We start from the raw sequence: 26,886 nt of genomic DNA, 5'->3' as shown, positions 1-26,886 counted from the left end.
TAGGACATAAAAAATCAGAACAGTACCATATTGTATTTTCCAAATATTGATGATTTTAAAAAGTACACTTACCCCATTTCGACAGTTGACCCCAGAAATGAGGGTATGCAGTAGTCTGCAGCTGCCAGCGTATAGGGTGGTCGAGCAGCAGAATCGTCCCAGTAAATATCTTTTTTCATCTTGGGTAAGCTCATGTGCATCTCATCCACAGCTAAAAGAGAGACCTAAAATCATTGTTTTATTGTTAGAGTAATTTGGATATGAGTTGTATAATCAAAGAGAGTAAGTTCTAGTGGGTGGGTGGGATTTGCAGAAGGGTAGAACAGTCTGAAAGAGTAAATATACAAATGTCTGTCGTTTATATTTGCTGTAACCAAGGCTGCTGCACAGTTGTGCATGTTGTTTACTGCACAAGAGCACTTGACCTTGGCAATGGGGGTTAAGTGGGCCTATAAAACTGCCCAGACTTGGTTTATCAAGCCACAAGCCCACAATGGAGCCAGCAACGTTTTACCTGGAGGCAGGAGAGACACCTTTTTCTTCTTTGTTCAGAGTTACCATGTTGTCTAATGGCTATCCTGACAGCAAACTCATAGTTCCAGACATTACAGGAAGTTGAAGATTCTCAATATCCCATTCTGTTGATTCCATAAACATAGTTACACTTGATATCATTTCTTATGCATCTTGATTTTTTTGTTTGTTTGTTTGTTTGGAAAAATATATCAGCAAATCTCCACAGCCTGGGGCCATATAGTGTTCTCTCTTCTTGACTTTGACACACTGAGGCATGAATAAATTATTAATCTTCTGCAAATCCAATTCTTCCAAAGAGCAAGTGGCCTGTTATGCTTCCTCCCCAACAGACTGACAGTGTGATTGTTGGAGGAGGTCACAGAGAGGATGTAACCTCTGTTGACCTGAAAGCTGAACCCAGGCAATCACTCCCCACCCCTTCCCTGTTCACTGGAATGTACATTCTACCTACTGTTCTCACAGTGGAGCCGTTTCAAGGACACAGCCTTGAGAGAGCACCCTGTTGTTGAGACCATCTTGACTGAAAGTGGGGCTGAACCCAGTTAAGGGCTCTGTATAAACTTGGAAGATTCTGGCGGGGGGACATGGAGATCTACCTGTCTTGTGGCCACCCAAGCCAAGCCTGGTCTGTCAGTCCCCTTGTTTAGTTAGCCGCCAATCTGGAGTGGCCTGGCTTCCCTTGCTCTGTGCTGGGCCTCCACGTTCGGGCCAGTTTGTGAACCAACAGTGATCTACGGTGAAACATTTGAACCTGTTGAAGAGCTGAGTAAAAGCCCGAAGCAAGCAGACAAATTAAAATTCTTTTCTTAGCCTGTGAGGGAGACAATGGTCTGAGGAGAGTCCTATTGGAAAGGAAAATTCTCTCATGCTGGTTCTTCCTGAAAAACCTCTCTGGAATAATGCTGTGGGGTCAGGGTCCTGGGGTCCATTTGGTTTAGTTCAGTTAGATTTGAGACACAGGTCGGTGTGGCCCACATGCCCAGTGCCTTGCTGGGTGGTCATCTGACCACAGGCTCCTACATCACACGAATTTGGGAACTCAGCTCCCACCAGATCATGTCTGGCTGCCGTTTTATGTCCCTGCTCACCCCACTTGGATGGCAACACAAAACAGATGAAAGAATGGATGAAAATATTGCTCTGCAGAAAGATGGAAGAGGCTGCATAAAACTAATAAGGAAACTTACAAAGAAAATTGGCTTGAAATTCTACTTTAAAGGGACTAATCTTTACTGCAACAGAGACCCAGGACCTGTGAGGTTCCAGAAGGACGTGAGACAACGTACTGAAAAGCCAAACCTCTTTCATCTGTGGCTAAAGCTCTGAAGCTCAGGGGCCCGAATTCTGAGTCTGTTCAGATTTGAAACACCACAAGGGATTCATTGTTAATGTTTGTACAGGAAAGAGAAGCTCCTCTAACCTGCAAGTTTCTGTCAATGCACCAGTTGGTTTCAAAATCATCGTCGTCTTCTCCAAATGGGTTGATAAGCTGCTCAGCTACCTGCAGTGGAGAACACAGAGCAAGGCCATCATGATGCCTGTGAAGACTAAGAAGGCACGCTGAAGGTGACGGAGATGACGCCCTTTGCCACTTCCATGAGATGAAGCCCAGAGGGGAGTGGGTCATTCCACCGACACCGATATTTATCCTCAAGTGAGACTCGACTGTCAGACCACAAATGAGGCACCTGGATGGGCTTGCTCTCCAGTGGATCTGTCTGTCTGTTCAGCTGGGGACAGTGCAGACCCTCCCCAAGAGAAGCTGTGTACCGTCTAGGAGCCGAATAATTGATGCTCGGGGGCAGATCTAGCCAGTGAATGTTGAAGGAGCACTGACAAGGTTCAAGGCACTCTGCTGGGCACCCGTAGGGCTATGTAGCCTGTGAGCTGAAGAAATTTACAAGGGCCCAGGTGATGAGACTGTAAGGACCTATTTTATGTTTATATTTTGTCAAGAGGCTTTCATTGAGGTTAAACAAAACCTTGTTTAGCCCTTGAACTGTCCTCGCTCCCCTTCCCCCAGGGGATTCACTTAAAGGCGGTCCGGAAACCAGCTCCGGGTAACAATGCCCAGATACAAAGGTGGGTCAGGCCAGGTGGAGACATTCGATCAGTAGGGGGTTGCATACTGTCTCCCTAACTACCAAGGAGTATGGGCCCCCGCCCTTTGGGTACCCTTTTGGCGCCAATCCTAATCAAGGTGTAATAGGCTGATTCAAATGTCTACTAGGGTAAATTATAATTCAATTGGTCACCTAACATCACTGTGGAGTTTCCTGGGTGTGTTACAATCTCATTGGCCACCTGTGCGTGGCCAGGCCCAACCGCATGGTCTTTGCCCTTAAAAGCTAGACTGTGAAACAGAGAAGTGTCGCCCTCTCTTGTAAGAGGTGCGGCCCCGAACGTTCGGTTAGATTCTTGATGCCTGGCGCGAAATAAAGCTTTGCTTGACCTTCGCTTTGTATCAGTCTCGCTCCTTTAATCACGGACCCGTTATTGGGGCATAACAAGACCAAATGTAACCACGGGGAAGATAAAACAGCAAAGACTTAAAGCATAATTAAAGAAAATAATACAAGGAGTTTTCACAATTATTGGACATAACAGCTAAATGAATGAGTCAGAGAGCTAGCAAGTCATAAAGTTGGAATTTGTCTCCCTTTGTTTTATTCTAAAGGGTTTTCTGGTACCTGGTCAGTTTCCCACTGGGAAAAGTATAGGTAGCTCTTTATCACATTTTTTTTCACATATTTTCTAATAGTTGATCAATATGAAATGATCTTACTGTGTTCCAGAATTGGAGAGCCTTGATGAGAGACTTATATAACAAATATGTCTCGCCTCCTTTTTAAATAATCCCTTTGAGGAGTGACTGGGCGGCTCAATTGGTTAAGCATCGACTCTTGGTTTCATCTCAGGTCATGATCTTGGGGTTGTGAGATGGAGCCCCACAGGGGGCTCTGCGCTCAGCAAAGTCTGCCTAGGATTCTCTTTCCCTCTCCTGCTCCTAGCCCTGCTTGCATTCTCCCTCTCTCCCTCAAATAAATAAATTAATTTAAAAAATAATCTCTTTGATTTTTATTATCAAGATTGTGTGTGTGTAGGTATGTGAGACAGAGACAGAAGAGACAGGTAGTGAGAGGCAGGTAGAGAGATTTTACTTACATTGAGCCTAGATGGGAAAAAAGTAAGGGTAAAAAATAAAGGCACCATTGGTTAGCTGAGTTTCTATATTCTCAGACAATTTGGTAGAAAATCTACCTACTTAATTTTTAGGATTTAAGTCTAACCACTAACCACTTAGAGCAGCTGTTTTCAACCTTGGGTGAAGATCGAAATAACCTGAGGAACTTTAAAGGCACTTGATGCCTGGGTGCCTCCCTCGATTCTGATTTAACGGGTGCGAGGTTGTGCTGAGCTCTCTGTACTGGGTGAAGCTCCAGGAGATTTTAGTGCGTGGCTGGAGTCGAGAACCACTGACTTGGAGACGCATCTCCCTTGCTGTAAGTGACGAAACTGGGCAGGGCCTGTGCCCGGAATCAGTCAGCCTCACAGCAATATCCCTGTCAAAGTCCCTCACTGTATCTTCCAGGGGCAATCCACTCTTTCTGGCCCGGGGTTGTAATAGGTCACTGAATGGGCCTTAAAAATATTTTTGTTACATCCAGAATTTCACTTTTATGGGATCATTCCTGTATATAATATTAGAGTTTACATTTACCTACCCAAATGATACTATGTTTCTGGATTGACTATCTCAAGAAATAGCTTTTAGTTTCTTAAAAGCTCCCTTTCCAGCAAATAACTGAGTAATATACTATTTATAAGGTTAAGATGGGGTAGGGTTTTTTGTTGTTGTTGTTGTTGTTTTACATTTTGAAAAGATTTATAAATATTAGGATGGGCAAGATAAAAACAGCTGCTTAGAAAGTGAGATCTAATCCATTGGGTGGGAAAGCAGTTCTCTTCTTTTTGGGCTGTCTATCTCCTAAAGGAGCTAAGATTGTATTTTCATATTTTGCCTTTAAAAGTACTTTATAAAGGAACAGAATGTTAATATTTTAGAGAGCATTTCAGAAGGCAGGAACTGTTAACAGTTGCATACAGGCTGGGCAAACACCACATGGACACAAAGCGAAGAACTCAGGAGACAGGACAGTAAAAGACCAGAATGATCCAGCATTTGGACCAGCCTGGTGATTCTCTGTTTATAAGACCGGAGTCTTCTTTTTTCTCTAATGGGAGATGAGAGCTATTGTTTCTCTTGCTCTTTCTCTGTCTTAAGTGGGTAAAAATAATTAAGGATCACTGTCACTCAGCTGAAAATGTTTTTTGCCAATTATAAAGGACATGCCTTTACTCCTTGAAATGCCAGTATATTTATTTTTCCTGGTTAACGATTCAAGCCAATCAAAGTAAAGGCACTGGAGGCGAAAACTTTGCCACAGCCTGGAAGGCTGCTTTAGTGCACACAAGGTGTGGCTGGCTGCAAGGTCAGTGTTGGACAATTCATTTTATTCAAGTCATCTTCAAACTGTCATTAGATTTCAATTACCTTAATGGAACCATTGTCTTTGTGTGTATGTGTACTACTTCTCTTGCCTCAGGCTGTGGTGTTTACGCAGGCATCCAGGGCTGGGTGAGGGGCAGGGGTGGGGTGGAAGGTGCTGGGGGAGGGGAGGTTCAGGGGACTAAGGGGTGAGGACAAATGCAATTCTGCACTGATGGCGGGACAAGTCCTTCTCAGGACTCTGGCCTGTTTTTAATTTCCTGGCAAACCAAATGTCATCATAAATCCTGCTCTTTCTGGTTTTGATTCTGATGAATCCTTTTCTGAGGCTCAGTTCTGGTTTTGGAAATGGGATGCCTTTAATGTGGGACAGCTAGTAGGATTTCAGGGAGTCACCGTTAACTGCAGAGTTGAGCAGAACCGAGATAATAATACAATGCTAATGCTGAAGCCTGATATACAAGGCTTCTTATTCACTCTCTTTCACTCTCCCTAGTTGCCGATTGTGGCACAAAATATCAAGGCAGTTACGGTTATTACTTTAATTACATTACTAGAATCCTAATGGGAGCACACAAAGACTAAAAAATCAGTAGCCGTAAAAGAGTGTTCTTGTAATCTCTTTGCTTTAGATGGCTGTAATATGGTACTCATCACATCTCTTGAATCCCTACTTTAAAAGTAATGACATCCCTGGGCGATTAAATGTTAAATCTACTGTTGAAGGGCTCATGAATGAGTGACTCAGTACAGACCAGGGGTGCAGAGGGTAGAACATGACAGGGATTACAGAGTGGGTCTCAGGCACGGAGGCCGTGGGCTACCTTGAGCCATCCCGCGTAGAAGAAGAACTGGAGGAGCGTGAAGATTGGAATGTAAAGGTCTAGGTCATGCCCCGCGTAGCCTTTGGTGGGATCCAAAAACTGGCGTCCAATCAGGCAGGCGAAGAAGAAGGTGTAGACTGCCAGGGTGACAACCTGCAGCGGAGAGAAGCCTGAGTGAGAGCCCGGCGCCAGGTGCCCACGGCAAGCAGCAAGGAAAAACCGACTGCAAAGGGCTTGATACCTGGGTGTAGACCAGCGGAATCCCAACCCAGTCGTAGCCAAATAAGAGGCTGCACCAAGAGCGGTATTTGTTCATTTCCTAAGGTAGAAACAGATAAAACATAGTTTACTAAGTTTACTAAGTTTACTAAGATGATGGGTTTACTAAGATGTTGGGTGGGGCAGTAAAGATTTCCTGGGATTCGTAGTGTGGCTGTGGCTTTTAGGAATATGTCCGTAAAGGGGTGCCTGGGTGGCTCAGTGGATTAAGCCTCTGCCTTCCGCTGGGGTCATGATCCCAGGGTCCTGGGATCGAGACCCGCATCGGGCTCTCTGCTCAGCAGGGAGCCTTCTTTCTCCTCTCTCTCTGTCTGCATCTCTGCCTATTTGTGATCTTTGTCTGTCAAATAAATAAATAAATAATATATTTTTTTTAAAAAAGGAATATGTCCATAAAAGGATGAGGCTGACTTTGTAAGGCTCTAATTGGTTCTGAGGGCGACTGCGAAAGGAAACATTCTGGAAATGGCCATCAACATCATTCCACAATGCAAAAAGGACGTTTTAAAAAATATTAAAAGAAATCAGGACTTTATAGAACTATCCCCTACTCTGTTGAATCCGTAATTTCTAACATGTATGTTGGCCCAAAGTGGTGATGGGAAGGCGGGCGTTAATATTTTAAATAAGTCATTTCTATCCATTTTGGTACATTTCTGTGAGAGCAGGTTTTTTTTTTTTTTTTTCTGTTTCTCTACCTCTTTTGAAATCATGCTTGCTATAGATTTTAGAAAAAAAGAAGCACATCCTCCGCCCGCTGCCCCCATGAGGACTTTACAACAACACTTACATTGATAGAAAATGATCTCTGTTTGGAGCAGGAAGAACTCCAATCCATTGATTCCTGCCCCCCCTTATCAAGCATAAGTTATTACATAAGACTGGGGAGAGGAGTTTATGTTAATTTGTGAGTTATTTTTATATCATTCATTCCTTTTTGCCTGATTCAGGCAGGAGATGGTCATGGTACGTGTCTATCTAGCCCTTCTATAAATTTGCTTTTCAGATGAACTCAGGGTTATTTCATTTAATGAAAACATCATTTCATTTCCTAGAGTATCTGAAAAGTTGGCTTAACCTCAGGAAATTCCAACTGGGGGGAACTGACTGGGCAGGTTTATTTTTACTCCAGTTTTATTCTAGGATCGTGGAGCCAGGGATGGTAAACACGCCATGTGGACACAAGATCATTCAGAACTCTTGGCAGTTATTGGTAATCAATTAAGGGACACTTTCTTATAGAGCCTGTTACAAAGCCTAATTCTGTTTAGACCGAGTTTCCCAACAACCACCAGCAATCAACATGACTTAAAACCTGTGTATTATTCCTGTCCTGCATGTTGAGGGTTCTGATACTAGCCCAGTCTTTCTGGTTCCAAAGGAACCAGAACAAAGCAGACTTGTCCTGGTCTAACCTGTTCCATCCAGATCCCTGCTGGTCTCTGATTAGCATCTTACACTGATGATTTGTGAGGTACTTACAGTCATCAATGATTGTAGATCAACACTGTCTCTGATTCTACCTTCCTTTCGGGCTTTCGCTGCAAGATTTCCAAACCAGATGAATGGAACCCAATATTTCAGATGAGGAGATTTGAGATGGTCAAATAATTTTCTTTCATCTGCTGTCATAAACCCTTTAGCACAAAATAAAAATAGCAAAAAAAAAAAAAAAAAAAACCAAAATAAAAATAGCGTAATTATGCAGAATTAGTCTAGCACTAAGACATTACCATAAATATTTTCATGGTTACTATGGGAGTATACAATTGGGGGATATTAAAAATGCATAAAAGATGCATAAAAATGCATAAAAGTTTATACTTGTATTAGAAATAAGGAATGTAGGGTGCCTCGGTGGCTTAGTGGGTTAAGCCTCTGCCTGTGGCTCAGGTCATGGTCCCGGGGTCCTGGGATCGGCCCTGCATCAGACTCTTGCTCAGCAGGGAGCCTGCTTCCCCCCTCTCTCTCCACCTGCCTCTCTGCCCACTTGTGATCTCTCCCTCTCTCTGTCAAATAAGTAAATAAAATCTTAAAAAAAAAAAAAAAGGAATGTGTGTGTGTGTGTGTGTGTGTGCAAACAATTTTTTTAATCTAACAATAATATATATATATATATAGTTATCTAACAATAATATATAAGTTATCTAAAATAGTATATAAGGCAAGGCATGTTGGTAATCCCTCATAAAGATGGCCATTAGGAAGTAAGGTGACATTAAATGGGGACTAGAACATCTGGGGAAGGTTTCCTCTTTAGGTTTTGATTTATTCATCTAAAATTGGGGGCAAGAATACTTAGAAATGTTAGGATTAATGGGCGACCTGGGTGGCTCAGTTGGTTAAGCATCTGCCTTTGGCTCAGGTCATGATCTCCAGGTCCCAGGACTGAGTCCCACATCAGAGAAGACCGCTTCTTTCTCTGATAATAAAATAACAAAATCTTAAAAAAAAAAAAAAGAAATGTTACGATTGAAAGAATAAAGGTGTTAATATATACAATGCACTTAGTATAGTGTGGAAACCATGAATCACATGCTTTTCCTCCTGCTCGCTCGCTCCCTCCACAGTCCTGATCTACCAAGTCCCCTTCTGTGAAGCCTTCCTTGATGTTGGTTTTCTCCTTCCCTTGGGATTTCCCCCCTTCAAAGTTCCCTTTGAAGTGCTCTCTGTTGCCTTGTATTAGGGATTGTCCTACATAAAGATTTCTTCTGCTAAGACCCTTTGGAAGGGCAGTGAATGTATGATCTTCATAGTGCCCACAGCATATCTTAAAAGTATAATTTTTACAATCTTTATTTGTGTGTGTGCATGTATATAACACAGTTTGCCTGAGCTTGCAGTGACCTCTCTAGCCTCAGTTTTCCCAGGTGTAAAAGAGAAATGATGGTATACTTCCCAGGCACGTTGCAGAATTTCATGAGGTGATGAACACATGTCAAGAGGTTAACATAATGCTTAGCACATACCCAGCACTCAGTAAGTGCCAAGTCATAATACATTATGAAATTTTAGTTATCTACCCCACCCCCAACCTGCACAGTAAGGAAAGAAGAGATTTGAATAAGAGAAGAGGAGAAATAAGGGAGCAGGTTTATTTAATATACAAACATTTACTGAATGTCTACTGTGTACCAGTGTTTGTTCATATAAATATGTACCTTATTTTTTATGTATTTGGGGGTGGGTAGGGGCAGAAGGAGAGGTAGAGAAAGAATCTCAAGCAGACTCCCCACTGAGCACAGAGCCCCCACGTGGGGCTCAATGTCACGACCCTGAGATCATGACCTGGGCCAAAACCAGGAGCTGGACACTTAACCAATTGAGACACCCAGGTGTCCTTCAAGTATGTACTTTAAAAGCTTGCAGTTTACACTTGACCTTTTGCTTTTTAAAATATTTGATTGAGTCATTCAAATGCTACAGGAATCCAGAAGGACCAAAAGAATATTAATAAGAAAAGTCAGTCTTATTTTCCCAGCTACACAGTTTCCTCTCTGAAGGAATTACTGTGACAAGTTTATTGTGTATCTTTCCAGAGAAATATCATACAGGCTTAATTTTTAAGAACACAAATGGCTTTACACTAAATACATACATATCTGTCATTTGTTTCTATTTTTTGGTTATATCTTGGAGATCTTTTTTTGTTAGTATATACGGAGTGGCATTATTGTTTTTAATGGCTGCTATTTAGCTAATCATATACAATGTTCTATTTAATTAGTCCTCTTTTGAATAGACATTAAGTTGTTTTCATTTTTTGCTATTAAAAAAAAAATAATGATGCAGGTCCCTGGGTGGCTCAGTTGGTTATGTGAGTGCCTTTGGCTCAGGTCATGATCCCAGGGTCCTGGGATTGAGCCCCGCATCAGGCTCTCTGCTCAGCGGGGAGCCTGCTTCTCCCTCCACCTGCTGCTCCCCCTGCTTATGCTCTCCCTCTGTCAAACAAATAAATTAAATTTTAAAAATGATGCAGTTACTAATCTTGTACTTATTCCCTTGACCTTTTAAGTGGACTTTTCAGTGTTAATTGTAATTTAGTACCAGTAATGTTTTCTGAATTAAATCTTTTTTCAAAAATAGAGTTTTGTTAGATACTAATTTTGAGTTACTTTTGTCTCAGGAATGTGGTCATTTGCTTATGAAATTCTAACACATTCAGATGAAAATCAACTTTTGCCCCAATGTAACCTAGTTTATATCCTTAATCACCTGTAATCAATTTATAAATATGATTATTCCCCTTTAAGTAATCCTCCCTCCTTATCATGGAGACAGGGTTTTATTTCAGAGGTGTTACTCTAATAGAAGAGGAGTCAAAGAGAAGAGAGACCTGCTCATTTTGAAAGTCACTGATTCATAGAGCCTTGGAGTTACCTAGATCTCGGTCAGTGTTTTTGAGAATAGGGGCTACTGATCATGGGTATCTGAGTCACTTGTGACATCTGTCACCCATGGAGAGGGCTAGGCTCCACCCTCACCTACTAAGTCAGACTCAGAACCAGCTCTGTGCTTTACCATCTCATGTGGGTACTTCTAGAAAATTCTGATTCAGGTGGTCTAGAGTGAGTCCAGGCATCAGCATTCATTCAAATCTTCCGGAGTGATTTAATGGAATTGGGTCCAGGCAGTCACATATGTACCAAGCTCTGCCGGAAATTCATTTTTTTTTAAATATATTTTTTTATTATGTTCAATTAGCCAACATATAGTACATCATTAGTTTTTGATGTAGTGTTCAATGATTCATTAGTTGTGTATAACACCCAGCGCTCATAACTTCAGGTGCCCTCCTTAACACCCACCCAGCTTCCCCATCCCTCCCCTCCTTCAGTTTCATTCCTGAAGTCCAGAGTCTCTCATGGTTTGTCTCCCTCTCTGATTTCTTCCCCTTCAGTTTTCCCTCCCTTCCCTTGTGGTCCTCCCCACTATTCCTAATGTTCCACGTACAAGTTCTGACACACAGCAACATTTGAAAATCACGCCCCCCCCCCATGAAGATTCTATTTATTCAGTATTTGAAGCAAACAGAGTATCAACTATAAAGCCAATATTTACCAACAGGAGACTCATTTTAGATAATGCTCAGGTTATTTATATTAGCTTAGAAGGAAATTCCTCATGCCTGAGGAATTGGACTTTGTCTGGATGTCAAAAATAACAACGAGCCTGATGATTCACTTCTCGCTTCTCAGTGCATCTCAAAGGTCTTGCCTGATCGAGATACTCCGCTTTTTTTTTCTTTTTCTTTTTAAAGACTTGCAGAGCATGATCGAGCCTTGTTACAAGAGGTTAATAAACTTGACCTGTCTTGGCTCTATGCTTAAAGATTTGAAGCAGTGGTTCATCCTTTACCTGGAAGCCTATTCTCTGACATTTCATATCAATTGGCTAGCACTTACATTCTTGGGATTTATGCTGCAATTTTCAAAAAATTACCCCGTTTATATACCGGTTGCAATCTCTGTCATTTGACCAAAGAATAACTTTACCTCTGCTTATTTTTTATTCAGGAGTATGGATCAATTTGTCCTGGCAAGTTCTTCTTTGGCTTTTTAGCAGAACGCAAATATGCAAAGTGAGGGTTTATTCAGGGCTGACACAAAAGCTAGAGTTAGCCCCTCTCCCAGGTAACACCCACCCACTGGAAGGGGACATGCAGAGCAAGGAAAGCTGTGGATTTTTAGTTTTTCAGCCCAGAGGTAAGGAGTACTTTGCTCAGCTCCGTGGAGGGCGGATGACAAACCAGACATTAAAGTGTCCTCCAAGAGTGCACAGGCATGGTGGTTTTTGCTGTTCCCCTCAGGGTCACATTTAGTTACATACTAAAAGTAACCCTGTCTTTGGAAATCACATCACTGGTCAAGTACAAGGAAATCCACAGATTGTTGGTCAAATCAATTAAAAGGATATTTGTTATGAAATGGAATTCTATCCTTATCAGTACTTTAGGCCACTGTAACCAGAGACCAAGGAACTTTTTCAGAATGTGGTCATTATGCTCATAGCTAGGACTGTGTGATCCGCACACCCACTGATCTGCCGCAGTTTGGTGGCCCTGTCACCTGGGCTGGTCCTCACACGACCCTGTGACCTTGACCTGTCAGTCTTCATGCCATGCTCCCTCGGGTCCTACCCATAACCCTGACATTGCTGCTTTGTCTTGCTGTTACATCTGCTCAGGGCTTCTCTTGCTCTCTCTTCATTCTGGCTTTCTGGCCAGGTCAGCTCTGTTCAGCAATTTTTATACTTGTCCCAAGAAACCTCCTTAATATTTCAAATCAGAGTAACCCCCCACCCCACACACACACATTTTTATTTGCAACTAGAATTGTGATTTGATGGAGTAGGACCTCCTACTTTAAGGTAAAATGTTACTTCCCTCAAGCCAAAGGCCTAGTTGAGTCCACTGATAAACAATATTCCAGTCTTTAAAAATTTTCATCTGCCATACATTTGGTCTGTTTTGCCTCAGTTGAAACTCAGGCAGATGTCTTTGGCTTTTAAAGCAGAGTGTGCAAATGAGACTCTATTAGCAGAAGAGCTCGGCATCTCAAAGCTTGAAGGCAGAATGGGTTTATTGCCAGTTCTTTCTGAAAGAGAAGGTTGTGCATTCAGCATCTGAGCCCATCTCAGAGAGATGACTTTTTCAGGAAGATTGCAATGTGTCTGGCTAATTTTCATCTCTGTATTGTACTTTCAAAATGAATTGAATGCAGCCACCGGATTTGACTACCGTGCTCCTTTAAACTCAATGGTAGAGGTTTAGAAATCCTTGTCAGCTGGAAAAATCAAAGGGACGTCAGAGAGATTGAGGAAGATGGAATCACATTGTGAAACCACTGTGGGCAGGATGTGAGTTTTTTTGTTTTTTTTTTTAAACCACGGACCACAGTAAGATACATTGTTCCCAAACAATGATCGGTTTTTTCAGCTGGTGGGCTCTCTGATATTTTCTGATCAGTTTAGTTCTGTTCTATTCTGTTCCATCCCATTAAAAAATGCTAGTTGTGAGCTATTAAAATGACTTAAGAACCCAGTAATGAATTACAAACCATAGTTTGAAAAGCTTGAAATATGATATGGTTGAGTGAAATCAGTTTCTAGGATTGCAATCTTGGCCAGAGACAGAGAACCTTCCCTCTTTTCCTCATGTGGGTAAAACATCTCTACTCAGCCATATCCCTGTCCCCTGATAGTTCACCACCTTCTACAAATGACACACAGGAAATATCATCCCCTAAATCAGTGCTCTGAGCCCTCACCTGTCTGGGTGGCCCGGAATTTTATTTTCCCTGAGTGAGCAGATGTGAGGTGATTTGCAGGTGAGGTTGGAGAAGTTGATAGCTGTGCCCTGTGTTCTGGTACAGTGCTTCCTAAACTCTGCTGTGTGTTAGAGTGGTCGGGGGAGCTTTTAAAACTCCTATTGCCTGGGTCGCATCAAACACCTATTGAATTCCAATGTCTGGGGTGGGCGCCAGACATCAGTATTTGTAAAAGATCTCTAGTAATTTCAACTTGCAACAAAATTTAGGAACATCTAGCCTAGTGCACAGAATCATTATGCCATTTTAGCATTCTCGGCCTGGGGTTAAACATCCTGCAGAGCTTCCAGGAGCTTGTTTGAGGTGGGGACTCTTAGTTGCTAAGCCCCAGACATTCTGATTCTACCTGCTGCCCAGGAACGTGCAATTTAAAGTCCCCTTGATAAATGAATGTAGTCTATGATCACACTTTGAGAAACATTGAGTGGATGCCTTGATTAACTCTTAGAACTGTGTGAAATCGTCAAACCCTGACCCGCTGAGACTACCCATCATGGCATTCATTCAAGTAGGGCTGGTTCCGCCGTGCACTTTCTGTCCTATGTAGAGCAAGTGTGCATAGGTGAGTCAAGTTTCACTCACAGGATGACATTCTGTCTGTTCTGGGCACAGCATGTGAGACTATAGAGGTAACTGACTCAGCCTGTAAAAGTTCAGCCAGCAGGAAAAACTGGCACAGCTGCGAATGCCACTGTCTCCTTGATCACCTCTCTGGAGCGCAGAGTTGCAGGAGATCTCACAGAGACCAAGGAGCCCTGCCGCCATGGAATGCATCTGAAAGAGCTTGAACAGCACACCACAGGGCAGGAAGTCAATACTATACAACAGCCATTTGATTTTACTTAGTAAGAGAAGATCACAGGTTACATGATCTGAGTGGGGCTAGCCTTCCAGCCAGTGCATCTAAAGGTAGAACTTGTGTTTCAACAGCCATTTGACAATTGGGAGCTTGCTTAGTTGTATTAATGTCTGTTTACCATAAGTGCTGCTAAAAATTCTGATGGGGTCTCCTCAGGGTCTTTCATTATAGAAGAAGCTCAAAGAACCTCATGTTAAGAGCCAAGGGCTTTAAGAATACTGAACAGTGTCCTCTCCTCAAATGTTACTGTTTTCTTTCATTATATCTCTCTCTTTTTTTAATTTAAGTAGGCTCCATGCCTGAGCCCAATGAACTCATGACTCTGAGATCAAGACCTGAGCTGAGATCAAGAGGCAGACACTTTACTGACTGAGCTACTCGGGCACCCCAAATTTTACTGTTTTCTAATCACTCTTATGGGCTACCAAGCACAAAAGGAAACGATTTGGGAGAAATAAAAATGCAATGTAGAGATATAAAGTTCAGTTGTAAATACATTCGTGTTTGTCTCTGAAAATGATTCATGTGAGCAAAGATGTGTAGCAATTTTTGCTGATCCTTGAGGACAGGGACCATATCTATTCTCACTTCTAGCTGTGCTCCCGTGCTCAGCACAGTGCCTAGCGTATCATATACACTCAACAGATCTTTATTAAATAAGCAAATACATGACAGATTTAGCAACAGCTTTAGTAACATTTGTTTTAGAGGAGTGTAGATAATTTCCTATCACCTATTTCTGTGATTCTGGTGAGTAATTTTGAAGAGAAATTTTTTTTTTTCTCCTGATCACTATGAAACACCAACTAAAATGTTTTGATTCAGTTTCATTTCATAATGCAAATACCCAATTAAGGCCATTGTTTGAACTGGCAAAGGTCTGGAATTGTGCACCTGACCTGACTTAGAATGAGTGACATCTTCCAGGGCTGGTGATTGGAATGACTGAAATTTTCCGGGCCAGGTTTGTTGCCAATAGGCAAAATGATAGAGACACTTCTGTTATAGCTCCTCTGGTAAATAACTGAGAACAGACCAGTTTAGGGAATTTTCAGCATTATAGATATTATTTTGCACTCTATGGGTATTTCTATTTTCATGTGAGCAGAAATGAAACCATTTTATTTTTTAACTTGAGAAATTTAACCTGTAACATCAAAGCATATGTATTGCCCCAACAGCATGCATTTGATCCTTTTAATTTTCCAGACTACTGGAACTTGACTGTCCAACTTCAAAGCAAGGAAAGTTAGGGACTAGCTGGTGGGTAACCTAGGTCATCTGGCTCTAGTCAAGAGATTGCCAGATGCCTCAGAAGGAGATGCTGGTCATTCTCTCTGCCCTCTCACTCAGGCAAAGCTGTTAGAGGGAAACTCCAACCATCTTAAAACCCATTGTCTCTCAGAATGTGATCCAGGGACCCCTTGCCTCAGAGTGTCCAGGGGCTTGTTAAATCCATTCATTCCTGGCCACCCCAGATCTACTGAATCAGAATCTCTAGGTGTGGTATCTTGGGATCTGAGTTTTTAGCAATATTGACTTTTAACAAAATCTACTATGCACTGAGGTTTGAGAACATGTACCTTTCCTGACAAGTGATTTTATGTAGGAAAGTCACCTGACAGGAAGTAGGTTTTCTTGTACCCTCAACATTGCCTCCAGCCTTTGCCCCCACTCCTCTGGGGCCCCTGTGCTTTACTTACTAGCCCTCTCTCCCCTCAGGCAGAGCAGGTGCCCTGGCTCTGGGCTCAGGGCGTCTGCTAGACATTTTCCGCCATCCGTGAACTTCCTGTTCTTCCCAGAAACGTTGGCACAGGCCAAGGACAGTCAGACAGTGACGGAGGCATGTGTCCAGTTGGGGAAGAGTGGAAACTGACCCCATGTGCACACTGACTCAGCCCTCTCTGTTGGGGAAAGAAGCAAGTTTGGCGAGCCAGCTGCCAGTCCACAGAGCGGGTGCCCACTCAATATGGCGAACCATGGGCCAGTCAGGAAGGATCCGGCCTCTGGACTGGCTCCCCCAGCTCCGAGGGCAGTGGTTTGGAACCTTTGCCTCTCTGCCCAGTGCACAAACTTTATGTCCCTGTGGCTACAAGCTGCCCAACTACTGATTTTTCTGCTTCTTGTGAGAACACTTCAGAGGGAGCCAGAACAGTACGGACCTGTTCCCTGTGATGTCAACAGAGGCCCCAGAGGCACCCGCACAGGCCTAGGCACCCTCATGGCTCCAGTCAGTTCTGTCCTCCTTCAGAGGCTCCACACAAACCAACTGAGTCACTGAAGTCAGCACGAGGCTCGTTATGCCCATGCATAAAAACCTCCTCAAAAAAGCCCTCAAATACCAATCTTTTTTTTTAAAAAAAAAAATCTGTTTTCAAGGCCATTTCAGAAAAGGAGCCTGGATACAGCAACCTAATTTGAGACCGTACTCAATATAAAGGCAGAATCACCTCATGTTTTTTGTTTTTGTTTTTGTTTTTTAAAGATTTTATTTATTTATTTGAGAGAGAGACAGAAAGAGCATGAGAGAGGAGAAGGTTGAAGGGAGAAGCAGACTCCCCGTGGAGCTGGGAGCCTGATGTGGTCCTTGATCCTGGGACTCCAGGATTATGACCTGAGCCGAAGGCAGTTGCTTAACCAACTGAGCCACCCAGGCGCCCCACCTCATGGTTTTAAAATGTGTATTCATTAATCTATCCCAACAAACTATCAGACTGATAAACAACCACCAAGCACAACTACCAGTTTTTATTCGGTGCCTGCCAACAATGATCTCATTTAATCCTTATCCCATTGAGGTCTGCTCTGACAGCTTCTCTCCTAAATATTAACACACCAAAGAGAACGATCCTTCCAACATGACTTGTTCCGAGCATACTGTGCCCAGGAGTGCGGGTTGAACAAACACATCTTTTTTTTTTTTTTTTTTAAGATTTTTTCTTTTTAAAGTAATCTCACACCCAGTGTGGGGCTTGAGCTCACAACCCCATGATCAAGGGTTGCACCTTTGGCAACTGAGCCAGGCAGGTGTCCCCAACTCCATCTACTTTGAGGGGTCAAAGAGAGACCAGAGCCATACTGCCTAGACAAAAACTTATGGCTGGTTCCTGCTAGAATTGACTTTTAGAAAAGGTCAGGTGATATTAACATGGTTCTAATAAATACAGTAATTATTATTATAGTATATTTACCTAAAGGCCATGTGACTCTTTGCCACTTAATTTGAAGTTGACTCTCTGCCACTTCCTCTCTTTTGCACCCCTAGGAAACTTCTTGAGAGCAGTAACTATGTCTTACTCATTTTTGCCTCTGAAGACTGTTTCTGGCACATAGGAAGTAATCAGTAAATGTTTCTTGGATGAATGAATAAATAAAATTTCAGAGGAATTTTGGAGGTTCCGATCTAGGCTGAAGGGAGTCCACGGAGGGCAAAGTCATTCACCATACCTGCTTCAACCACGTGGTCCATGGTTGGGAACCTTTTGTACACAGCCGTGCTCACAGAGCGGAAGATGAGCAGAGACGTGAGATTGACATAGCGCATCAGTGTCCTTCTGAGCAGGCGCCCGTGCTCGTCCCTTCCGTGAACACTGCTGGAGATGAGGAACATCAGCCTATCCGGCCAGGGCAGATTGACAAACTGGTTCCACCATCGGTTCACTACCAGAGTGACATAAAACCCTGTAAAATGACAGGAAACGATAAAGCCATTTCTTGCAGCATACATGTTGACCCTGATGCTTTTAGCAGAATTTCAGCTTTTTTAGGGATTGGGATGTAAAAATATGTTGCTATCTGTATCTTAGAATTTTGCCCTCCAAAAAAAAAAAAAAAAATTAAGTAATTTGTGCCTGGCAAGGCCTTAGCACCCAGTGAGTGGGTATTAGAGTTCAAATATGGACAGCAAAAATGGAGCGTTAGTGAAGAGGAAGCTTGATTGTTCAATCGCAAATGATTACCTCAAACTTGTTTGGGGTTAATTTAGCCAAAGCAGTCCTGAAGGAAAATCTTACGGGTGATTGGGGTTCTATTGCAAGCAGTGGCTTTTCAGGCATGCCTCTCAGCTTGGAAACACTCCCATGCAGAGTCATCGGTGTCATCCTAACGGAGACAGCTGTGTGGCTGCATTCTGCGTGTGACCTATACTTACCAAGCACAAAGGTTACTGGAATTTGTTCAGCATATCTGTCACAGTAAATTGATAATTTTTCAAAGTAACGTTTTTGGGCTCCTGTAAGTAACAATCTGGAGCAAAAATAAAATGCATAGCCCTTTATGATATTATACTTCTGCACCTGCTTTGCAAGTGATATTCAGTGCAAACAATTAAGCACAAATACTTGTAATTTTTTTTTAAGGCACAATAACTTTTTTCCTACCTGAGCTGATGTATCTCAAAGGCTTTTTAATTGCCGAATCGTTCAAGTACCAACGTTTTTAGTACATGAATGTTATTGGCCATTAGACAGTGGGGTTTATTAACTTTTATTTTTAAATACTTTACATTTTAAGCTTTTGTATGATGAATACATTGGATTTAGAGCAAAATACCTTATGAAAGCATCCAATTTTCAATTATTCATCAAGTATGCTTTAAAAAAGTGTCTTGATTAAGTGAATTATAGTTATTAAGTTGATTACTAAATAATAGCCCTAAATTTGACATCTTGATCTTACTCTTCCCTGAATATGCTACTTAGCACATTCTTGATCATATGTGCTATACTTCAAGGGATATTATAACTGTTTATTTCATAGCCTACAATTAGTTAAAATATAAAACAATGCAGATATAACTAGAAGTAAAATTTTTTATTACTATATTTGGTGGGTTTGTAGTTATATAATATAAATATAAAAATTTATATTACAGATCTGACCAAAACTCATTTTCTGGTATTGTTTGACATAAATTCATTTACTGAAACTATTATTGATGTTTATATTATAGGGAGGGGATTCAGAGGCAGAAGAAAGGTCTCAAGTCATGGTCAAGATCTAGAAAGAGGAACAACACAGATGAATTTGCATGAAAGAATGAGAACAACTGTTCCAAGGGAAGAAGAAATCCCTTGGAAATCCATGATAACATGTGCCAAGGGCCTGTTTGAGTCAGGAGAACTTGGATAAAGGAAGCAGAGGAATAATGAGGTAACAGGGAGCTACCAGCCAGATTGCAGATGAAGAGCTGGTGCTGAGAGAGGATTCTGGGGTGCAGGGTGAACTTGGGGTGCAGGGTGAGCTTGGAATTCCTGCCTTGGCTTTGGAGGAAGTGTCAGAAATTCTGAAGTTAGGAACGGGTTGTGCAGGAGTGTCAAGGTCATGCCAATGACAAGTCACAGCCAGAACAGTTTCTGATACTCAAATAGAAATGGTCAAAGAGGATTTTAATGTGGAAAGCAGAGGCCATAAGGTCAGAGGAACCCAGGTTTGAATTCCAGATCAGCCACTTAAAGGTTTGGACTTGGAACCTATCTTTAAATCTCTCTGAGCCTCAGTTTTCCCATTTTATGTAAATGGGAATAATAATAACCATGTGTTAGGAATGTTATGAAGCTTAAAGAATATATTATATATACAACTGTTTAACATATGGTGTCATACTTAATCGATTAAAGAAGCTGTTATTATTAATAATTGGCCAAAGGAAAAAATATTCAGCTATTAGCTACATAGAAAGTTTACTAGCTAGAAAGTACTAAAATGATGATTTTGTCAAGTTTATCCAAAAGTAAAAAAGAGATATAATCAAAGAAATGAATTCTGTCTTTGGCTTACGATTTTTGCTGAGTGTAATTATTTGCTTATAATCGAATTTTAAAATTTAGGATTATTAGTACACATGAGAATGACACTATGTCTATATTTTTCTACAAGTATGTTTGACTTTCTTGGTAAAGTCAGCCTATAGTTCTTGGTATGCCTTCAATCAAGATTAAACATCTATTTTAATAAGATTTTATAGTTGAACATTAAAAAATGAAGAATGACTTGCACAATTGATCATTATTATAAATGTAAGTACTTTTTGGTCTAAAAAAATTTTAAAAATATATGCATGCAATTTTAAGGGGTATAAATAAGATATTGGAGCAAAAGTGGAGGCCCCATGGAGGATTTCTGGCTAGGATGCAGCTGCTCTAAGTGCTCTTCTATCCTAAGCAGCGGTAGCAGCAATAAACTCACATTAGTAAAAATAAACTAATGAGACAATTATTCTGAAACGTCATGTGCCTTCCACCATTTCATATTCTGAAGGATTAGATGACACAAAAATAAATTGTCCAAATAATATTGTATTTATCAGACACAACTGAAAGAAGATTAGAGGTTTGTAAATAACACTTTCCCTTTACAGATATTTTGATAGGCAGCAAAACAGCTCTTCCTATTCTACTTTTGATAATTATCGGCCGGCCAAATTACTATCCCCTCTTCTTCAGATGGAGTCCTGCTACTGCAAAGAAGAAGGCAGGTAAGAGCAATGATAATACAAATTTGTTCATCTGTATGCAGGAAAGAACAAACTGAAGTACATAGAAAAGAAGGAAATACAGCCTCAAAAACCTTTAGCTTTTTTATTTTAAGTTCTAACTTCCCCCAGAGTAGAAGTGAATGCAATCAATTTTAATTAAAAAAAAAAAAAAACCCACAAAGCTTCTCTTTTGTACTATTGATAAAATTTTATCAAGACCATGATTTTAGCCATGAAAGTATTTCTTGGACATGATTTTGCTCAGATTTTCTGTCAGTCTGACAGGCGTAGGTTGTGATGTTGTAAAGAATAAACATCTTCTGTTGTGAATATAACAATGCCCCAAACTCAGAAGATATAAACAAAATAAATTAGTTTTCAGGCCTTTATTTAGTTGAGGTATAGGTAAGATTGGCAGGCACCATCCTGGATAAGATCTTGTCACTCCAGGCAAAAGAAAGGAAAGTTGCCTGATATATACCATTCTCAAACACGTTAATTATGTAGGTAGTTGCTATAAGCTGTCAAATTACAAACTGAAATTATCAGTGACATAGCTGAGATAGGCACAAGTGATTATTTGTCTGTGGCCTTTGCCATTCCAAATCATCGCTGAGTATTTAAGTATAAATCTCCCCTTTTATACCTCTGGCGAAGTCTGGCAGCATAACTCGTTGTGATCAGCTAACGTGGGGCTGGACTGAGAGCCGCCTGAACATGATAGTTAGAGTCTACTTAACATCCCGAGCATGGTTAGGTGTGGATTAAAATACCGTGTCCTGAGTCGAAGAAGGCAAGAGAGGATCATGCAAAGGAGGAGATTACATAATGCAAAAGTCAGCGGCAACCAAAGGCTCCGATTTTTGAGACTGTATTCTTCCATGATATCTGATGGCCATAGGAGACATGCAAAGGAAGGTACCTGTACACCAAACTTATTGCTGTGTAAAAAACAGCAAAGACAATAAATTCCCTGTATAGTAGTTTGTAGATGCTGCCTCTCCACTTGAGGAGTAACCTATGAAATCCAAAAAAAGTCGCATTTGCTACTTTACTGGAGTACGTGACAGTCATCTTGGATAGCTTTTTTGTCTAGAAGAGCAAGAAGACAAAACACAAGTAAAAAGCAATGTTTCAGTTTGAGCGTTAAGTCTATGTCTCAGACTCAAGCCACTAACCAGCCATCTCCCCATTCTGCCTTTCTCTGTTTAACCGATTTGGAATTTGGAGATAAGCACCTTCGTCTCACTGAATCTTTTAGTGGGAAAGGGGAGTTAAGTAGTCTCTGGAAAGGGTGATATTGGAACTCGCATTCATTTCTAAATGTTATCCAGGTTTTATAGTCATCACTTAGTAATATTTAAATGAACAAATATGATCTAAGAAATATGTTGTGTGTTTTCTTAATTCATGGGAAGATTTACGGTATCAATATGCTATAAAAATTGACATTTCCAAAAGCACCAGCCAAATGTACTCTTTGGGTCTTTATTTGCTAACGTATGTAAAGAAATATCTATTTCACCCTTAAATTTCTTGAGGGGGAATTTATGGCTCTCTACTTAGAAATCAGGAAATATTGTTGAAAAGAAGCAAGCCTTTTGTGGGAATTTAATTCATGGGTCACTTTTGGTGCCTTTAGTTGGATGTGGGTACCTCTGTAGTGGGGCTCCAAGTGCATGGGGAGCCCTCTGTACACTTTTCAAGGAAGGGTCACCACGATAGTAGTGGACTTTTCCCTGGAAAAGTCATCATAAAATACCTAGGGAGGTTCACTTTCTGTTTGGAACTGACCAAAATGAGGCCGTGATTTGAGCTCTCTCTACTTGGATCTGTTCTAGATGTGAGTAGGATGAGAATGGGACCCCAATGCCTAGTTCCAGTGAGTTCTCTGGAATTCCATTGCTTTTCAACAAGACAGCAAACATTCAAGTTCTGAGATGGCCTTGAACTAATCCTGCACCACTACTCTCTAACATGGAGCATAAACAGATAACATGAGATGTCTTTGAAGTCTTTTTTGCTTCAAAAGGATCCATGAGGAGGGTTTTACAGAGAGCTACTTCGATGGAAATTATGGAGGTTTTAGATAGATTTGGGCTAGACCCAGGAAATAAATCCTCTAGCAGATTTCTTACAGGAAGTAGCCTGCAGCACACATTTTATCTAAATGAGAAAACTTCCTGTCTTTATTCAGAGGTGAGAAAACAATCCAATTCTGATTTGCCTAGTTTCCCCGAAGAAATAAAACTCTGGCACTACATTCACAAACTTAAACTTTCAACATCACTGATGTTAGTAAAGAAATCGGGGCTTTTTGGCATAGGGAAGTGGCATTACGAGAGGACGGCAATCATGCCACAAAACCAGTCTCATTTCCCATCTTTACCTAGTCTATCTGTCTAATGTGAGTACAGCCAAAATGGGGGGAGAGGAGCATAATAAATTAAGCCCATTTCGTAATTTGTTCTCATGGGCAGTCTCATTTTAGATAACAGTCCTCAACTCTGTTTCACAGCTCTCTCACCTGTTTCAGCCGTCAGAAAAATTAAGATCGGATAGAGTAGAGGTCAGAATGAAAATACACGGTACTCTTTGTGCACTAACCTATTTCTTGGGTTTGGAGGCTCCGGCAGGAAAGAAAATCTTCCACTTTCAGGCTCCCCCTGAAGAGGAGCCTTCAGGTCGGTGCTGTGCTCGGCTTCCCACTTCGCTCGTGCACACTCAGATTTCCTTTCCTTCTCTGGCCACCGAGAAGACCCAGAGGGTGACCAGTCCAGGAGTTAAATGTTTTTCCACTTGCGGAGGCCTGTTTATGCCAATTTGCCCACTGATGACAGTTATAGCCGGGAACAAACAGAAGCAACAGCTGCTGATGTAGCTTTTTTCTACTCTATAATTATAACTCCACCTGCCGCCCAAAGTACCCCTTTGAATGAGAAGTCGGAGGTGACGTGAAGGAGGTTGGGCCCTTGATGTCTTGTTATTTTCATTTTGGTTCTACCCTGGGATTAAGGAAGACAGATCCATTTTCCCCTGAAGTGTTCTGTTTAGAAGTTCACTGGCCACAAAGGGGAATCGGGGTAGTCTGTGTGTGCTTAGGATGAAGAGTGAGTGGTTGTGAGGCCATAAACTGGGGCAGGTGAGACTATATACAAGATTTTCACCTGTTTGAGAGGTATCGAGAATGATCTTCCCTTCAAAGCAACAAGCATCTGTGTTTGTGAATGCCTGTGCTCGTGCGCGTGCATATTTTAGAAAAGCAAAGAGAATTGTTATGTGTGATGGCTTAGTGCAGTGGAAAACAGCACATGGATTCATTACATTTGTTACCCTTCTGTGGGCAGCTAGGAAAAATTTTTAATAATTCAAAATGGCTTCCATAGTTTTCTTCTTGAGAGAGGGAATACATTGGCATTCTCTAAATAGTGAAATAAATAATTCAGGGCCTTTGCAACCTTCTAAAGTAATGTGTGCCCCAAACATTGCAACTTTAGTTTAACTGAAATAACGACAAAAGACGTATATTTTTGTGAGGAAAGAATTAAAAAATGCTTATTTTGAAGTTGAGGAATATACATTGAAAAAGGTTTTTTAAATAGCATTTTTAAGTTTTATATGCATTTGCCTGGTTTCTTTATCAAACTGGAAGTACCCTAGAGCAAAGACAGAGCATAGGTGTCTGATACCTTGCCCCCATCCCTGTTCACAGTTCCAGAATGAAGTTGGTAATGGATATTCAATATGCATCTGTTGTTTGATTAACATCTTATCATCACTATGACGCTTCTGTGAGTACATTTGGGGGAATTTGTGAACATTTTAAAAGCACATATATCATGCTGCACGTTTTACATGTGGTTGCCATGGGAAGTGGTTGACTAGACCTGATGGTGCATTTATAAGGGTTTGCAAGACTGATCAGTGTTACAGAGTTTGAGCAAATCTAAACCTGAGTGCTTATGAAATAGAAACATGGAGGGTATTTTTAAAAAACAATTCTCACTTTTGTGTCTCCTACTGAAACATGGCAGGATTCCCAGCAGTAAGGACCGTGGAACCGGGGGAGTCAGCCTCCTCTATGGGGCACTGTTGGCTGGTCTCACTTTTAAACAAGGTTAATGATGCTCATCTTTCCCATTGCACTGTTTTGAGGAATGACTAATTAATGGCTGAGATCGCATTCGAAATGCACGGTAGTCAATAATGATTAGACTAAATGAACAAACTCTCATTATTGAGCTCTGAGTCCGGGGGCTATTTCTAACAATGTCCAGAAAGATGCCTTTCAGAGATGAACTCATTAGAGGGGACAAGCCACTATAGCTTATTTCAAAATAGCCAACAAGTGCCAAATGGCACAGTTAACTGCTCATATGACTTTTTTGAAGAAAACTTTAAAGTTTCTTGTTAAAAATAGACATTTTACCAGATTCTGAAAGTAACACATGCTTATTAAAAAATAAAAAGTAAAACAACATATAAAGAACAGTCATACTCTATCATGCTACCCTAGAGGAGTGATAATCATTTGGCACAGAGTTCATCTTTCCAGACTTCTGCAGAAAATATTTTAATTCCTACAAGTCATAATAAAAATATGATAGACATCTCTTTGTGTATATATGTGTGTGTGTATAAATATATATACACATACACACATAAACACACACACATATATTTATACTATTCCAGTCATATTTTGACAGTAAACATCAGGTAATGTGATCCTGACCACTCTGACTCTCAACGATCCTAATAAACACATTTGTCTTTGATTCCAGTAAAGATCCAGGGACAGGAAAATTCATAAAAAAAGAACAAGGGATCCTTTCTAAGTGATGAGAATACTGATATTCATCCGTAGGTGTCTGGATAAATCACTGGTCGTTCCTCAAAGGCAAACAAGAACAAACTGAAGTGGCATTGCCACTTCCTCGAGGAGAACCAGCTATTTAAAAAGCCCTACATTCATTTTAAACTCTTCTACTTATTTCACTGATGTGAGAAATCCTTTTGTTTTTAAAGAAAGATTTTTTTTAAAAAAGATTTTATTTATTTGACAGGAAGAGACCCACCAAGAGAGGGAACACAAGCAAGGGGAGTGGAAGAGGGAGAGGCAGGCTCCCCGCTGAACAGGGAGCCTGACGCGGGGCTCAATCCCAGGACCCTGGGATCATGACCTGAGCCAAACACAGACGCTTAACGAGCTAAGCCACCCAGGCGCTCCACTTACATTATTAAATAAGGAATAAGGAATCAGTAAACATGTTTGAACAGGATAAGGGCTTGAAAAAATCTGTGTTACAGAAAGAATGTGCAGAGAGAATGTGATGGATTTGAGTGGACAGGGAGTATAGGAAGGGAACCAGTTTGGAGTTATTATGGCTGTTCTTGTAGGAACTGGGGTGGTGGGTGAGTGGAATGCAGAGGAGGGAGGGTGAGAGAAAGCCCAGAGGAAAACTACCACAGGAGGGAAAAAATATTGCAGGGGCTTGGGGGGAGTGAAAGGAAGAGGAAAGAGTTGTCTGCCAGGACTCTGCCTTTGTCCTTTGAGCCCACTTGCTTAACAAGAACTACAGAATATGATTTCAAATTTGTTCAAGTGACACGGTTCTCTGTAGAGCACCATGCAACTTTTTTTTTTTTTTTTTTTTTTTTTTTTTTTTTGAGCACCATGCAACTTTGATGTTTGATTTGATCCTGCAGATAAGAACATCTTATCGGAAAGAAATGGGTGCAAAGTAAAATCACAAGTAGAATCTCATGGGCCCATAAAAAGTCAAGTTGTTGAATTATGTATGATTAGATAATCCTCGGGTTTTCTGTTAATAATTCTGTTAATAATACTTTTTCTAGAACTTGCTCATTTTGCAATATGCTGGCTCTCTAAAAAAGATAGTAGTCAGGGCTGAAGCCCAAGTAAAATTCATAGGGTAAACTTTCAACTGAGAGCATTCATTCATGCTTTTTTTTTTTTTTTTTCCCCACAGCAGTGTACCTTGGCTCAGTTGGTTTGAGAGCATGCACAGTGATATTTTTTCCCTACAGTTAATTTTCAGTGGGCTCAGAGG

The 26,886-nt window shown here is 41.1% G+C and overlaps 1 protein-coding gene across 1 annotated transcript in view; it reads right to left on the bottom strand.

The window, feature by feature from the left end:
- BEST3 (bestrophin 3) overlaps nucleotides 1-23,554 on the bottom strand; it is a 37,149-nt gene extending 13,595 nt beyond the window's left edge. The window contains exons 1-9 of the mRNA XM_080810538.1: nucleotides 23,420-23,554; nucleotides 21,735-21,904; nucleotides 18,488-18,582; nucleotides 17,785-18,018; nucleotides 7,633-7,787; nucleotides 6,113-6,190; nucleotides 5,872-6,024; nucleotides 1,958-2,038; nucleotides 73-224 (exon numbers count right to left, since the gene is read on the bottom strand). Of these exons, the coding sequence (XP_080666664.1) occupies nucleotides 73-224; nucleotides 1,958-2,038; nucleotides 5,872-6,024; nucleotides 6,113-6,190; nucleotides 7,633-7,787; nucleotides 17,785-18,018; nucleotides 18,488-18,582; nucleotides 21,735-21,886 (1,100 nt within the window). The 5' untranslated portion in view covers nucleotides 21,887-21,904; nucleotides 23,420-23,554. The remainder of the gene's footprint in view (nucleotides 1-72; nucleotides 225-1,957; nucleotides 2,039-5,871; nucleotides 6,025-6,112; nucleotides 6,191-7,632; nucleotides 7,788-17,784; nucleotides 18,019-18,487; nucleotides 18,583-21,734; nucleotides 21,905-23,419) is intronic.
- Nucleotides 23,555-26,886: the final 3,332 nt, after the last annotated feature.

Source organism: Martes martes (assembly GCF_963455335.1).
Source record: "Martes martes genome assembly, chromosome: 8".
Taxonomy (NCBI): domain Eukaryota; kingdom Metazoa; phylum Chordata; class Mammalia; order Carnivora; family Mustelidae; genus Martes; species Martes martes.
Note: the sequence above shows the minus strand (reverse complement) of the source record. Positions and strands in the feature narration are given on the sequence as shown.